At 53.5% G+C, this 15,620-nt stretch overlaps 6 protein-coding genes across 6 annotated transcripts; 3 read left to right on the top strand and 3 right to left on the bottom strand.

Moving 5' to 3' along the window:
• Positions 1-540: 540 nt before the first annotated feature.
• On the bottom strand, positions 541-1,785 carry fhpA (flavohemoprotein; the record flags this gene model as incomplete). Its single annotated transcript, XM_053096322.1, has 1 exon — positions 541-1,785. The coding sequence occupies one exon, from the start codon at positions 1,783-1,785 to the stop codon at positions 541-543; it is 1,245 nt and encodes a 414-aa protein (XP_052959491.1).
• Positions 1,786-4,095: 2,310 nt separating this feature from the next.
• Positions 4,096-4,667, bottom strand: KD926_000420 (carbohydrate binding domain protein; the record flags this gene model as incomplete). The annotated part of the gene is made up of 2 exons (XM_053096321.1): positions 4,096-4,456; positions 4,534-4,667. The coding sequence occupies 2 exons, from the start codon at positions 4,665-4,667 to the stop codon at positions 4,096-4,098; spliced, it is 495 nt and encodes a 164-aa protein (XP_052959490.1).
• Positions 4,668-5,322: 655 nt separating this feature from the next.
• Positions 5,323-6,492, top strand: KD926_000419 (serine hydrolase domain-containing protein; the record flags this gene model as incomplete). Its single annotated transcript, XM_053096320.1, has 1 exon — positions 5,323-6,492. One exon carries the CDS (start codon positions 5,323-5,325, stop codon positions 6,490-6,492), a length of 1,170 nt encoding a protein of 389 aa, XP_052959489.1.
• Positions 6,493-7,825: 1,333 nt separating this feature from the next.
• KD926_000418 (glycoside hydrolase family 55 protein) lies at positions 7,826-10,311 on the top strand (the record flags this gene model as incomplete). Its single annotated transcript, XM_053096319.1, has 3 exons — positions 7,826-7,926; positions 7,985-8,621; positions 8,680-10,311. The coding sequence occupies 3 exons, from the start codon at positions 7,826-7,828 to the stop codon at positions 10,309-10,311; spliced, it is 2,370 nt and encodes a 789-aa protein (XP_052959488.1).
• Positions 10,312-11,773: 1,462 nt separating this feature from the next.
• KD926_000417 (putative GPI anchored protein) lies at positions 11,774-12,409 on the top strand (the record flags this gene model as incomplete). The annotated part of the gene is made up of 1 exon (XM_053096317.1): positions 11,774-12,409. One exon carries the CDS (start codon positions 11,774-11,776, stop codon positions 12,407-12,409), a length of 636 nt encoding a protein of 211 aa, XP_052959487.1.
• Positions 12,410-12,830: 421 nt separating this feature from the next.
• Positions 12,831-14,944, bottom strand: KD926_000416 (putative GABA permease (Uga4); the record flags this gene model as incomplete). The annotated part of the gene is made up of 8 exons (XM_053096316.1): positions 12,831-13,000; positions 13,107-13,488; positions 13,590-13,676; positions 13,752-14,284; positions 14,377-14,524; positions 14,589-14,621; positions 14,673-14,818; positions 14,875-14,944. 8 exons carry the CDS (start codon positions 14,942-14,944, stop codon positions 12,831-12,833), a joined length of 1,569 nt encoding a protein of 522 aa, XP_052959486.1.
• Between the last annotated feature and the right edge of the window lie 676 nt (positions 14,945-15,620).

The raw sequence follows: 15,620 nt of genomic DNA, 5'->3' as shown, positions 1-15,620 counted from the left end.
ATCCTCGTTAGATCAAACTTAACACACAAGCACCACCCCACGTATTACAATCGCGACCAACCAGACTCACGTAACTGGAAAATGCGATCCCCAACCCACACGACCTCCCCCTTCCCCGGGATTGATCCCCATTCCCCACAGACAGACAACGTTCATCCTTCAATAGCTCCACCAACAGGGTATGTCGACATGAAGTCAAACAGTTTGGAATATAGAAGGGATGGCTTTATCGCCTAAATCCGTCTCCTCTTCCACGCAAAAATAGATGTGCCTGACTAGACTAATTCGGGATCGATTCTTCAGCGCGGGATGCATTTAGGCTATATTCACTCATTCAGGCACTTCCAACCAGAAGCTTCCCACCTACGTCATCACACTATGTTCCTAGCAGATTAATAGCACATAAAAACAATGAACGGCAAATGGAATCATAATTCGTAATATATAAGAGCAGAGATCTATGCCACAACAATTACCCCAACCACCCTATCGCACAATCGAAGCCAATGCAATACAACGCGATACTCATAGGAATGACATCTATGCAGAAGGAACGCCGCCCGTACCAAACAACTCCATCTTGATGCGATCATCGCTGACGCCCTTCGCGACCAACCCGGCCTTCATGGCGCCCATGAAACCCTCCGGGCCGCAGATATAGTACTCGGTCTTCTGGTCGTCCAGGAACAGATCCTTCTCTGCGTCTAGCGTGGTCAGATCGATCCGCCCGGCGTGGTCGAAGTCCGTGCCCTGCGTCTCCTCGGCGGAGGGATGGCTCGTGAAGAACGTAGCGTGGAAGTTGGGGAACTTCTCGGCCAGCGACTGGATGTGTGGACGGAAGGGTCGGGCGGCGGAGGTGCGCGCGCCGTGCACGAAGTGGATCTTCCGCTGCGAGGACGTGGCGGTCAGGGTGTTCAGGATGGAGGTGAGAGGGGTGAGGCCGACACCGGCGGCGAGGAGAACGATCGGGTTGGTGGCCTCGGCATCTTGCAGGTAGAAGTCGCCGAAGGGGTGGGACAGCTTGACGATGTCGCCCTCCTTGATCTGGTCGTGCAGGATGTTGGACACGTACCCCGGGTGCTTGGCGGCGCCGGGCTGCGCGGGATTGAGCCCGGATTCCCGCTTCACGCTGATGCGGTAGTGGTCGGGCTCCGGCTTATCGGAGAGCGAGTACTGGCGCGCTTGTGGGTACTTGAGCTCGGGCACGAACACCTGGATGGAGATGTACTGGCCGGGGCGGAAGGAGGGGAGGGGCTTGCCGTCGACGGGGGCGAGGTGGAAGGAGGTGATCTCCGAGGACTCGGGGATCTTCTTGGCGATGCGGAATTCGCGGAAGTCGGTCCAGCCGTTGGCTTCCTGGTAGAGTTGGGCCTCGCGGCCGATCATGAGGTTGGCGAGTTGCCAGTAGGCGGCGGCCCAGGCTTCGTGGATGGCGGGCGTGAGGGCGTCGCCGAGCACCTCGCCCATGGCCTCGAGGAGGTACTTGCCGACGATCTCGTACTGCTCGGGCTTGATGTAGAGGGAGGCGTGCTTGTGGCAGATCAGTTCCACGGCGGGCGAGAGCACGCCCAGGTCGTCGATGTAGGAGGCGTAGGCGAACAGCGCGCCGGCGAGGGCTCGCGGCTGGTGGCCATTGACTTGGTTGGGGGTGTTGAAGACGGAGTTCAGCTCGGGATGTGCGTCGAGCATGTTCTTGTAGAAAATAGTGGTGATGGCCTTGCCGTGGACCTGGAGGACCGGCACAGTGGCCTTGATGGTCTGGACCTGTTCGGGTGTCAAAGGCATGGCGACAGGTGGAGTTGATTTCTTGAGTGAGATTAATGCGTGGAGAATATTACAGTCTGAACAAGAAACAGAAAACTACAGAAGACGAGAAACGGCGCGTGTATTTATATTGTGCCCCAAACAGGACGGGAATGCGGATGTGGCTTCATCTCCGCGGAGCTGATTTTTGTTTTCCTGGGAGCAGACGCCGCCACGATGAGCGGGTATTGCGGGATGGCTTCACCTGGCCATTACGGAGTTACACACCAAACTCTGTCCTACAGCTGGGGAGATATAAAGACCAGTCAGAGCCGGGTTACAAAATCAAGGACCAAATCGAATTCGAATACGCAGTTGGTAGGGTGGTGTTGACACCAAAAATGAACAGGTCACTATGCAGATGCAGAGGTATGTATGTACAACCACACACACAGACTACAGATAGACAGTTGATGACTTCCGTGGAGAAGGCAGGCCATGGAAGCCAAAAGATCAGCCCACACCAAACGCCGCTCGGAAGGAATAGGAGAGGAGACTACTCCGTGCTCCGAAATAAAGCCGCAGCAGGCGTTCTTTACGAAGAAAAGGGAAAAGTCAGAAGACGACCCATCCTGTGCGTCCAATCAGGGGGGAAGATTATCAATCACCGCTTACCATTCGGAGAGTGAGTCAGAAGCCTTGTCTGGGTGAGAATGGTCGTTGTTACGAACGCTGATTCTAATTATATTGCGCTGGCGGACATTGGACGGCCGGAATGCAAAATCTTCCCTGGTGGCCACGGCCCGACCGACACCGACCGGGACGATGACCTCATCCCTGCATAAGTCCCAGCATAGACTGAGTAAGCTGCATGCACATCTGCATGGCCAGCATGAACAGTTCACCAGGAATGAGGGATCAACAACCTCCCATGCTATGTTGGACTGCCACGTCTTTGATATGCTGGTTGCCTCTGATTGGTTCGCCCCTCTCGATCTGATAGATGAATTTCCCAGCTCATTGGGTTTCTTTGTCCGGGGTACCATGAAATTGAAGGCCACGATGCCGCCAGACCATGACAACGCTCAACTTAATTTTAACATTTCCGGGGCGTCGCGCAGCCTTCCCGGTTAACCACCCTGGGAAGGGTAACCTGATCATTGATGGCTTTTGGGAGAGTCTCGACTCGGAAATGCAACCACGATCCTACCGGCATAAGCTACAGGCATGGTTATATCATACCGGGGGTGTGCCGCAATGCAAGAAAGCCTGCAACGTTGACGTCGACTCTCGGCGCAGACGCAGTTACTTTGGTGACGTGTGCAGGTCATCCCTGCTGAATTTCTGTCTGGCGTCATCCTGGTCCGATTGCGACGGTCACCACTCCCGATCCGTGTGTAGCCGGTCGCATAGTACGCGCATAGCTATGTGCTATTCAAATCGTCCTATAGTTTTTCCGTGGGAGAGCCGAAAATTGTTCTCAGCTACAAAAACCACAGGTCATCGCAATGATATACTTTACTCAAAACCGAAGCTCGTTTCGCTCAGGCAAAATGCTATCGCCATCACTAAGCCACGCAAGCGCAGTACCATCCCAACAGGTCCTTCATCTTTACGATGAAACCGAAGAAACGAAAGCAAAGATGTGAATGATAAAAAGAAAATTGGCCACTAGTTGAATAACAGGAGACCAATTGTTGAACCATTATTGCAGCTTGCTATCAACAACCATCAACGATGGTATCATGGTCTTCCGGACGTGTATGCTGCTATTTCACACGGGAAGCGACAGAGTCAGTGATCTGAAGCACGAAGCTGACCTACGGGTGGAATTATGCCTACAAGGAATGTGCATCTAGCAGTCGGAGACTGTTCGGCTCCAGTGCCCTGCGAAATGACGTGCATCAACGACTGCTGATGCGGTCGTTGATGGATGGAGGAAAAGACCAACATCAAAAGTGCCGATGAAATTGGGCCCCGCCTGCGCAATGCATCGCGGTATCGTGCCTCCAAAGTTGATGCAATGATTGATTGATTGATAATGATGACGAGACGGGGGGCGGGCGAAGAGGGGATGAAAGAGAGGGGCCAGCAATGGAAGGTGAGGAAGATCGGGAAAAGAGGGGGTTCATACTCGGCCGGCGGCACATGATGCTGTCAGCTGATACCAACTTTCCCATCCCGCAGGCCTCAGGTGTCAAGACGGGTAATTGACTACTGATAGCGGCATACAGCGGCGATACGGATAGAAAAAGTGTTCATGAGCAAGTATCTATGATTAACACGACTGACACACATCCAGACTCGGCAAGCACACCAACAAGAAAACCAAACCAGTTAGTCTACCCCCAACTAATCCAGTACAACCTGACACTCCTCCTCCCTTCCCAAGAAGATATCATCAAAAAGAACATTTCCGGTATACGACGAGCCCGAGAAAGTACAGCTCGCCCCAACGTGAAGCGTGTCTCTCGAGTGCCTCGGCCGATAGCTTCCCTTCACTTCAACCCATTCGTCTTGGGTGAACAACAACTCGGAAGCAAGCAATCCAGACGTGGAGTTCGAGCCTCGGTAGGCGAGGACGCTGCAGTAGTTGGCGGCATAGTTGGGGGATCTGACTTGCATGCTGAAGGTGTAGTTGGCGCCAATGGTGAGGCCGTTGATGCATTGGGAGATCTCGTTGCCGCGGTTTCCGACGGCGGTTTCGAGGTTTCTTTTTTTCACCGAACAGGTTAGCATTTTGTATGTTTTCAACAAGACGGAGAGGGACAGAGAGGGTGGAAGACGTACAGATAATACTCGCCGTCGAAGACGGGAGTGCCGGTGCTGATTTGCGCTACATCGACTGCACTTGGCACCCAGGGTGAGAGGACACCGGATTCGAAAGATGGGTTGGCCAGCACGTTGCACGATGAGAGTGCCATTGTGTAATTGGACCTTTATTTGCTGACCGAGTTTGAATTGTTTTCGGCACTATTCTGGGAGAAAGAAATGAGAGCAGAAACACAGTCAAACCCACCCTTTTATACACGACGAGCCGGTCAACCACCAGCCGGATATAAGCTCAGGCCATCCCATATGGCCCGCCCGAAGACTAATCATCCGAGACCATGCCAATGAGCTTGTCCTGGCTTAGTGTATGTCTAAGGATAATTGTGGCTATCAGGCCTCTGGCCCTGCACTCATATGCCGGAGTTCCGGGTTGGATGGCTGGGCATGGGTGACACATCGGCGTCAGCGAAGACGTTAGGGCTTACCTGTTCCAGCCACATTTCTTTGGGTGAGAAATGAAGAGAAACGAGTGCGATGAGCTAAAACGTGCGTCTGCGGCTCGGGTACCTCGTATTTTGGCCCATTGAGTCAAGCCCGTCCGGGGATCTCCAAAGTTTGTCGACTCATGCTGGAGCCGAGAAGTCTCGGCGCGCGGGGCATGGGAGGCGTTGTAGGATACAAAAGCAGTCAGAATATTCGAAGAAGTACTGTACTACAAGAGCTTTCTATCTCGAATTGGAGGGTTTCCATCGACATACATACATTGTACACTCTGACGTCATTCTTCCCGAGCCTCTATCTGCAATCATGAGCCACAGCAACAATCATCCCGACCAGGTGAAAGGAACTTGGGAGCCGGAGTTCAAAGGTCTGTGTGATATCCTAGAGAAAAAAATCGCCAACGAAACCGAAGTCGGAGCCTCAATCACAGTTAACGTTGACGGCAAAAACGTGGTCGACATCTGGGGCGGATATCGCGACGAAGCGCGATCGGAGGCATGGGAAGAAAACACAATCGTCAACGTCTTCTCGACCACCAAAAACATAGTCAATCTCGCTATGTTAATATTGATCGATCGAGGCCTGCTTGAACCGCATGCGAAAGTTTCGAAATACTGGCCCGAGTTCGCTCAGAACGGCAAACAAGATGTCAAAGTGCGCCATCTCATGTCTCATACGTCAGGGCTAGCAGCGTGGGACGAGCATATGGAGTTATCGGACTTGTATGATTTTGAGAGTGCTGCGGCTAAACTGGCGGCTCAGCCTCCGGCATGGACGCCCGGCACAGCGTCGGGTTATCAATCCCTGACTCAGGGGTTCCTGCTGGGCAAGCTCGTCCGTCAGGTAACGTCACTGACGCTGACAGAGTTCGTCGACAAAGACATCGCAGCGCCATTAGAAGCCGACTTTCAAATTGGAGCAAAACCCTCCGACTGGCCGCGCATCGCAAACATGATCGGATACACCCTCACAACGCCCTCCGATCTAGACACCAAGTCGGTCGCCTACAAATGCCTCAACAACCCCATGTTCCCATTCGAGATGGCAAACACTCCCGAATGGCGGAACGCCGAGTTAGGTTCCTGTAATGGACACGGCAACGCTCGATCTGTTGCGCGCATTCTCTCTGCGATATCAACAGGCGGCGAAGTAGATGGCATACGTCTGTTGAAGCCCGAAACGATCGATTTGATCTTTCAAGAGCAGGCGATGGGCACCGACCTAGTCCTTGCATTTCCATTCCGCTTTGGCATGGGTTTCGCACTGACGGCACCCGATATATGGCCCCCGTACCTGCCGTCGAACGGTCGAGTGTGTTGGTGGGCTGGGGCAGGCGGATCGATTGGCGTGATGGATTTGGACCGGCGGATGACTATCGCGTATACGCCGAATAAGATGCAGGCACTGGGACCGGCTGGGGAGTATGTTGAGTGTATCTATAAAATCTTGGGTGGACGGACACCATCGCTCATCTAAGTTGAGTAGTCTCTTGGTAACGGCGTACGTGGAGGCGAATGTTGCTGGATGAGATTGGATAGAACGTTTCAATCAAGGAGGGCGATAAGAATGGGGTACTTGGATAATGAAGGCATATCATTCACCCAAAGGACGAGCTCTATGCTCAGCTTCTCACGTATAGGTCACCTATACTGCACACGTAACTTGATTGCTATAGACAATACACACAGTGACAACAGGCATCAGGTTCAACCAGTGGTTAGAATCCATGGTGGCGGGATGATAGAGCCAATCCAAAAGACCTGCCTCTCCTACATTGTTGCCATTTGACATAGAACTGGAGTCAGGATGTCGCTTATCTAGCTTCCATGTGGAGAATATATCGCGTAGACTGATGTACCACGAGGACAGAAACACGTTGACAGCAATAATTCAACATTTGAAACGGCACATGCTTCAAGCTTGGAATAGGGCCTGACAGTCCGGTTTCATTCTAGTAGGGATGTGAAACCACCATATCTCTCACGTCACCCACTAATAAAAATGGCAAGCGGATGAAGTCAGTAGTACCAAGATCGAACCGCGATGAAGTTATGGAGTTATGAACTCTCGTGCAAACGGTATAAATTAGAACCAATCCCATATATCAAGATAGTTCCCGAAATTGACATATTCCCTAAACCGGCAAAGGAGTGCGATTGAGCCAGACTACTGAAAGAAGTTTGGAGAGATTCCGAGGGGATCGACCGGCACGACTCAGGGGTAATGCGGCCTTAGTGCCTGAGGCAGAGACGAACATTCAATTCTAAGGACCGGGTATGTGTATTATCTGTTTACAGAAGGGCTGCCTGCCGAGATGTGTGTAACTCTGTATTACATATACCCCAAGACACTGGGATCATCGCCCCCAAAACGCCCTGTGATCATCGCAATCAAACTGCTGCAAGACGATCCTTCCAGCCTGTCTTTCTGTCTGTCCGACTTTCTCTATCACCACTTCCCCAATCGGGAAATCGTCTTACCGCAATGGGTAACTCCTGTCCCACGCTCTGGGGTTCTTCACTTCTTCACCATGTGTACCTGTCGAATCTCATTGTTCGCCCCGGAGGCTGCGGCCCACATCGCTTGGTTTTTGTTCGTATCTCGAGGCAAGATCTAAGTCTTAATTAATTAGTACTCGCTGGAATAGCTAATAGGGCTGGGAAGTGCGGTCCTACATAAGCGCCGGTAGGCCTTTGCGAAGATTTAGTTTGCAGCCATGCGAACTTTTTGATTCAGTCACTTCTTTAATTCATTCACTCTTTTAAGATATTGCAACTAGTCGCTCTTTCACTAAATTTATACGCAGAGGATGCGTGACTTTCTCTCCTTAACGGTCCTAGCCGCCGTTCTGGCCACGGCCTCTGCTGCTGCCATTCCTTCATCTTCCGCGGCAGGGGCATCGAAGACCTCGTACGTCTAACTCCATCCATAGGCAATATAAACACTGGCAATCGCTAACCATCCAAAGACCCTCAAACGCAGCGAGCGGCACTTGCTCCGGCCCCACCAAAAGCAGCCCCTCGACCTACTGGCTCGCATTGCAAGACCACAAAGGCGAAGCCAGCGGCTCTGCTCCTAACGTCGACAACGCGAACTACCCCGTCTGGCGCAACGTACAGACAGACTATAACGCCAAAAGCGACGGATCCGGCGATCAAACAGCCAGTCTTCAGAAAGCGATCAACGATGACGGCAGCGATGGCAGCCGGAAAAGTAACGGCGTCACGCGCTACCCGGCAGAAGTGTATCTCCCCGGGGGTACGTACCGGCTCGGGAGTACGTTGGAGCTGCGCGTCGGGACCGTGATTACTGGTGATCCGCTGGATTTGCCGGTCTTGAAGGCCGCGGAGGGATTTAGTGGGGATGTCCTGGTGAAGGGGTATGATGAGGGGAATGGCAACCCGGAGACGAGTTTCATGACGCTCATGCGCAATGTCAAGTTGGATTTGACAGCGCTGGATGGGGATGTTGATATCACGGCGCTGCAGTGGGGTGTTGCGCAGGGTGCTGGGTTGACGAATGTCAAGATTGAGATGCCGGAGAGTTCGAGCGGACATAAGGGTATTGATATTAAAGCTGGGTCGACGATTGCGGTGACGGATGTGGTATGTGCTCTCACCTCGTTGAAGAGATAAAGTGTGCTAATGGAGGGAAATCGAATAGGAAATCACCGGTGGCGCTACCGGCATCAAAAACTCCAACCAGCAGGTCAACTTCAAGAATATCTCGTTCAAGGGGTGCACGACTGCGTTCGAGGCGGCGGGCGGCCATACGGCGTTGTTACAGGGCGTGACCTTCGACACTTGCGGCACAGGCGTCGACATGACGGGCAACGGACTGGGCAGTCTGGTGTTGCTGGACTCGGAATCGATCAACTCGGGCACGGTGGTGAAGTTCTACGACTCGTCCAACGACGGCGGGAAGCGCAACAGCCAGCTTCTGATTCAGAACCTCTCGCACGATAACGACAACGACATTGCCGTCGACAGCAACGGTAAAGTCCAGCTTAAGGCCACCAAGCAAGTCGACACCTGGGTCTGGGGCAACGTCACCCCCGGCCAGTACGAAACTGGCACCAGCTTCGGCACCTCCCGCCCTGATGTGTTGTTGGACAACGGCAAGTTCTTCACCAAGAAGCAGCCCACCTACGCGGAGTACGCAGCCGACCAGATCGTCAACGTCAAGTCCGTCGACGGGCACACCGTCAAGGGCGACGGGTCCACGGATGATACCGAGTCTCTGAACGCCATCCTGGCCGACAACGCCGCCAACTGCAAGATCACGTACTTCCCGTACGGAGTGTACATCGTCAAGGATACGCTCGTCATCCCCACGGGATCGCGCATCATGGGCGAAGCGTGGGCGGTGATTGCCGGTGCCGGCAAGGCCTTCCAAGACGCCCAGAACCCGAAGACTGTCGTGCAGCTCGGCCAACCCGACGACGTGGGCGTCATTGAGATCCAACACATGCGATTCTCGGTCGCCGAGATTCTCCCCGGAGCCAAGATCCTCGAGATCAACGCCGCCGGTAGCCAGCCCGGGGACGTCGGGCTCTGGAACACGATCGTCACCGTCGGCGGCACGGCCGAGAGCTCTGTCTCGAACGACTGCACCGACCAAGACACCTCGAACTGCATGGCCGCGTTCATGGTCCTGCACCTGACCAACAGCTCGTCCGCCTACATCGAGAACTTCTGGGGCTGGACCGCAGACCATAACCTCGACGGGGGACCCACGACCATCATCTCTACGGGACGTGGCATCCTGGTCGAAGCGACTAAAGGTACCTGGTTGACGGGCACCGGATCGGAGCACCACTGGCTCTATAACTACAACTTCCACCAGGCGCAGAACGTCTACGCAGGGTTGCTGCAGACCGAGAGTCCCTACATGCAAGGCAACGGGGCCGTCAAGCTCGCACCGGCGCCGTGGACCGCAGACGCCGCATTCGGCGACCCGGATTTCTCCTGGTGCGACGAAGGGGACGGCGCGTGCCGCAGCGCGCTGGCCACGAACGTCGACGGCGGATCCGACATCCTGCTCTACAACTCGGCGGCGTGGGCGTTCTTTAACGGCGAGTGGGACGGCAGCTACGGCGAGCAGTGCGACGGCGCGTGCCAGACCAATATGATGCGGGTGACCGGGGATCCGGAGAACCTGGTCTGGTATTCGATCAACACGCGCAAGACCGACGTGATGGTACTGGACGGACAGGATGATCCCAAGGAAGAGAATCATCCGGGCGGATGGGAGGCGATCATCCAGGCGTACCGGCAATTTGAGAAAAAGCAGTAATCAGCAAACCCAGGGAAAGAGGACTACGATTGCTGTCATGTATTGATCTGCAGTAGCCAAGGGATTGGTTGGTGGTTATTTTTATATCCCTGCAGAGGGATTGAAATGTACTCTACTCCGTATGTATTCGTGATTTTTCGATGTATGCCGTGGACAGCGGACAGTGGACGTGGACAGGATTAGCATCACACGAGACACTGCATCTACGCAGTAGTGTCTAGGCAACAGGCCGGATCCCAGATCTGATCCATATAAATTAATTTAACTCGATCCGATTCAACAGAATGAACAAGATTTACCCCAACAGGCAGCAACCCTACATGACTAGCTATTAGCTAACAGCTTAGATTCATGCATCGCCATCTTTAATACCTAAGAATACCCACGGAGGTATGCACAAACCTGTGCACAGCCATACGGAAAGGCAAACACAGCCAAATCCGAAAGAAAACCGAACACAACCAAGCATAAAAAAAGAAAAAAAGGGACATCGCCACAGCCAAGACCCGACCAACGTCATCACTCGATCAACAAAATCACCGACTCCTTCGACGGCAGTAATTTCGGCTGCCGCGACGTGGTGGGTCTTTGTGCCGTCTTCCGATTATTGCGGTTTCTGCTGCTTCTCGGATCCTGCAGCACTGATGATGTTATTCAGTCGCGGTGAGATTCATGGTGCTACAAAAGGCTTCGACGAAACAGGGATCAACCAGGGTTTTAAGGCGGGATTGGGGTGACGTTTGCTGTCAGGGTCTACGTGGTACCTGTGTGCGTATGTGGCGTTGACTAGGGGCGGTCAGATTCCCTGCACAGGAATAATCCTCCATGATAATATTAATTGAAGTGCCGTGGCGGAGGCCCGTAGGATCTTCAAAACCAATTCTGTAGCCTGGACATGAGTAAGGTGTCAATTCTATACATAGAAACCCACACAACCTTATGGGATTCGGGGTGGAAGAAATCTTCACATCAGAGTTCGGGTGTTCGCGGTTCCTGTGGTACAGTGGAAACATTTTATGCACAAAGCCACAAATCTCGACGCAGGCTGGATGGAAACCGAGAAGGGCAAAAAAAAGGTGGATGGGCTTTAGCCTGTCGGGGAAAGTAATGGGCAAATCCGCTGCACATGGTGGATTCGTGCTGCGATCGTCCCATGGTTTGTCGGCATTGCCACAGTAGCCTTGTCCTCCCCCCCGGTGGAAACTCCAATCGTGGGACTGTGAAACGCCCCTGCGATGGAGTAATTGCTTTGCCGATCGATGGAGAATCAGATGGAGGTGATGGGCAGGGAAATATAAAAGGGGTCAGGGGTCCTCCTTATGTTGGGTCTAGCTATTCATTTATATTCATCTATTCATCTATCGATCCTGACTCCGGGGTACATACATCACATCACATCCTCTATCTAATCCATACTGTACTACCTATCATACCCACCACATCTTCATCCAACACCATCAAAATGAAGTACTCTCTCGTCCTCACTGCTCTCCTCTCCACCTCCATCCTCGCCGCTCCTAACCCCAACCCGGACGGCATCGACAACATCGTCTCCGCCGCCGAGGGCATCGCCACGACGGCCGTGAACGGCGGCGAGAGCATCGCCTCCGACGTCGTCGAGGAAGCCACCTCTCTCTACAACGCGGCCTCGACTGCCGGCGGCGCCGCCGCGTCGCGCATCACCTCCGAGGCGGGCGACATCGCCTCGGACGCCCGCACTTGGGCCACGGACCACGCCTCGGACGCCCGCAGCCGGGCCTCTGAGGCACGCGACCGCGCCTCCTCGGACCTCGACGAGCTGCGCACCCTGCACGGCACGCACACCAACAGCGACGCCACAGCCACCGCGTCCGGCTCGGAATCCAGCAACACGGGCACCGCCGCTGAGACCGGCTCCTCCGCTACCTCCTCGGGTGCGTCAGCTACGGCCTCCACTACCGAGAGCAGCAGCTCTTCCCCGTCGGCCAGCAGCTCGGACTCCTCGGCTTCCGCTACCTCGACGAACAGCGAGGGCGCTGCTGCTCAGGCCACGCCTGTCGGTTTGGGCGTCGGTATCGCCGGTATGGCCGGTGTGCTCGGTGTGATGGCTGCTCTCTAAGCCAGTCATTCGTGGTAATCTCTGGACCGGATCGTTTCGGTTCGAGATCGGGAGCCTGGGTGTTCGGTTGATTAAGTGAATAATTTCAACAATAAAAGGACCATCATCTTATTATGTTTCAGACTCACGTCTCAGACCTCCGGCCCTATTACCGGAGTTGGGTTGTTTTCTTATCAATTTCCTTTTGTATGTATGCATATCGATACCTGATACCTATACCTTTGCTATGTTTATTTCAATCATTACCTTCCTTCATTTATATTTGTATATTTGTCTTCAACACTCCTATTCCATAATTATCTATACTATTCCACGTAGGTCATAACCATGCCATCATTGAAGACAGCAGAACATATGATTATAGCATATCTATAAATCTACATACCGTAATATAATAATAGTAGCCCAGCGACAATATTAATTAATCTCTCTCTTTCTCTGGCCCCGAATGTTCCGAATACGTCGACGATGAAGACTCATCAACCGTCATCTTCGGCCCGGTATACCATTTCCTCGCAAAGAGGAAGTAATACGACATGCACGCGATCCAAACAAATCCGTTGATCACGATCGTGTAGTTCATATCCGATGCTAAACCCAGTCATTCATTAGCAAATCATTCGTTCATTCATTCGTTTTCCGCCCAACCCAGACACAAAACCAAGAACATAGGAAGAAAGGGAAAAGGGACACATACCGCTCGGATTCGGCCCCGTACTCGGAAACATCGACAACACGAGACCAAACATCAACCAGACGACCGCGATAACCGCAATACCCCGACTCGCCCACCCGGTATAGAACTCGCCCGGCACGAAACGTTCCCTCCAGATGAGACGACATAGGATGGGCGTGCCCCAGGCGACGTAGTTGCTGGCGACGAAGAGCGAGAACAGTGCGTTGGCGGCGACCGAGTTAATCAGACATAGCAGGCCGAAGATGATACTGACGAAGACGAGGCCGCAGATGGCGCGCACGGGTTGGTAGCGGACGCGTTTGCTGACGTGCCGGAAGTATTGCGAGAAGGGGAGCGCGCCGTCTCGCGAGAATGCCCAGGCTTGGCGGGAGGCGGCGACGATCTAATTTTTTTTTATTAGAGGTAATCATTTAGGTATGGTCCTGGACCTAAAGGGCGAAGAAGGCTTGCGAGGCATCGAAAGATGGAAATGGGGAAATGTACCAGGCTGAGACCAATGAGGAATTGAATGACGATGAGAACGCCCATGAAGCCGAGGGCACCTTTCTTGCCGAGCGCGTCGTAGTAGATCTATGATTCCAATTTACCCGATTAGCCTTTCCCTGCTAAACGTTATACGATATAAAACCGCCCGGAAGTACATACCTGAGCCATAGGCTGCCCATACACCGAGTTAATCGTCGCATTCACATCCTGATTCATAACCGCCGCGATAATCGACAACACCAAGAACCCCAGCACGCACGCACAGCCTGCGGACCAGATAATCCCCAACGGCACGGCCTTGGCAGCATGCAGGGCCTCCTCGCTCATATGGACGCACGAGTCAAAGAACCCGATCGACCAGATCGGCGCCAGGAACGCCAGCACGAAGCTCCACCCCGTCGGCCACGTCGTCATGTTATCCACGTGGCCGTAGACGTAGGTGCCCGGGTTCAGGGCCTCGCCGCGCGTGACCTTGCCGACGGGCAGGGCGATCACGGTGGCGATGATCAGGCCGATGTTCACGTAGATGCAGAAGGTCTGAATGCGCGGCATGATGGGGCCCGTGAAGATGGCGCAGAGCGCGTGGATGAGGATGAAGCCGACGTAGACGCCGTAGACGGTGCCGTTGGAGGCGGACCAGGTGCCGTCGCGCGCGATGGAGATGCAGGCGAGGAGCATGAGCGCGAGGGTGTCTGGATGGTGGTAGCTTATTAGTATATACGATGATGAGGCATTCCCGGTATGGAGTAGACAGGCAAGCAGGTGGCGAAATGAGAGAACATACAGTCTACCGAGCACATTCCCCCAATCAAACCCAGGGTATTGCTATACCCGACCAGAAAGCTGAGCGCATTCTTGTACTTGGCGCCGGCGAAATAGTGCGTCCACCAGTAGAGACCGCCGGCCGTGGGCATAGCAGAAGCCATATCGGCCTGACATCATTAGTCCGCGATCGCCAATTCCAGGTAGATAGGAAGATACCAATGCCAATCCTACGAAGAAGATAAGAATACTCGCAGTGAACCAACCCTAGCGCGGTACAGTTAGCGATGACCTGAAACCAGATGAGGGTCAACATACCCAGACCATCCCGGCCGGACCAGCAGGTAATGAGAAAGCAATAGTCGATGCGATCGAAGGAACCAGTCCCATAATACTAAAGGCGACGGCAAATATCTGCACGGTGGAATACTGGCGGCGGAGTTCCTGCTTGTAGCCGAGTTTGGCTGAGGGGGTCAATCTCGACGCTCGACATATCTCTGGTATGTTATGCCAGACTCACCTAGAAGGTGGGAATCGCCCGCATCGGCCAGCCCGGATTCCTCCGCGACCGGTTCTCTCGATTTTGTCATTTTTTGGCTGCTGAAAAGGGGGAATTGAAAGAAAGACGGTGAAGAAAGCCGTAACAACGACGGTGGGAGACACAGAGAGAGAGCGAGAGACAGGAAAGGAAGAACGAGAGAAACAGCGCAAGCCAGCCAGCAAGCCAGCAATGGACAGTGACGGAGAGCAGGAGAGACGCGTGGGGTTCGCCTCTTAAGAGAAACGCCAAGGGGGAGTCTAACGATGTGGATCCTCGCCGGCGCAAAGTTTAACGGAGGAATGCTCGAGCCCCTGTCGATGATGTTATCCACCTGAACACTTCTTTGCTGGTCATCCGCGCATTCCAGACACCTTCTTCCCGTCTTCCCTGTCGCTGTCCCCCTGTCTATCAGTCCTTCTTTTGGGCTTTCATCTATCTGTCACCGACACTGTCAGTGTCAGTCTGGAAAACAGGCACTGGAAATATACTTCCGTGGCAGAGGTTATCTCCACTCTTCCGGTGGCGCGTCGCCTAACATTCCCTTCTACATAATCTGCTCACCCGATATTAACCTATTAATCTGGACTCCCGTCATGCCCACCGCAGATAGGTGGATCCAGGCGGGGGTGTTCAGACCTCGACTTAGCCTGCAGTATGCAGCACATGCAGCAGAACTAGTGGGATTGATTGAATTTATTCTACCCGTCACTAGGAGTAACAGCAAT

Source organism: Aspergillus affinis (assembly GCF_023601865.1).
Source record: "Aspergillus affinis strain CMG 70 chromosome Unknown NODE_10_length_487445_cov_86_957759, whole genome shotgun sequence".
Taxonomy (NCBI): domain Eukaryota; kingdom Fungi; phylum Ascomycota; class Eurotiomycetes; order Eurotiales; family Aspergillaceae; genus Aspergillus; species Aspergillus affinis.
Note: the sequence above shows the minus strand (reverse complement) of the source record. Positions and strands in the feature narration are given on the sequence as shown.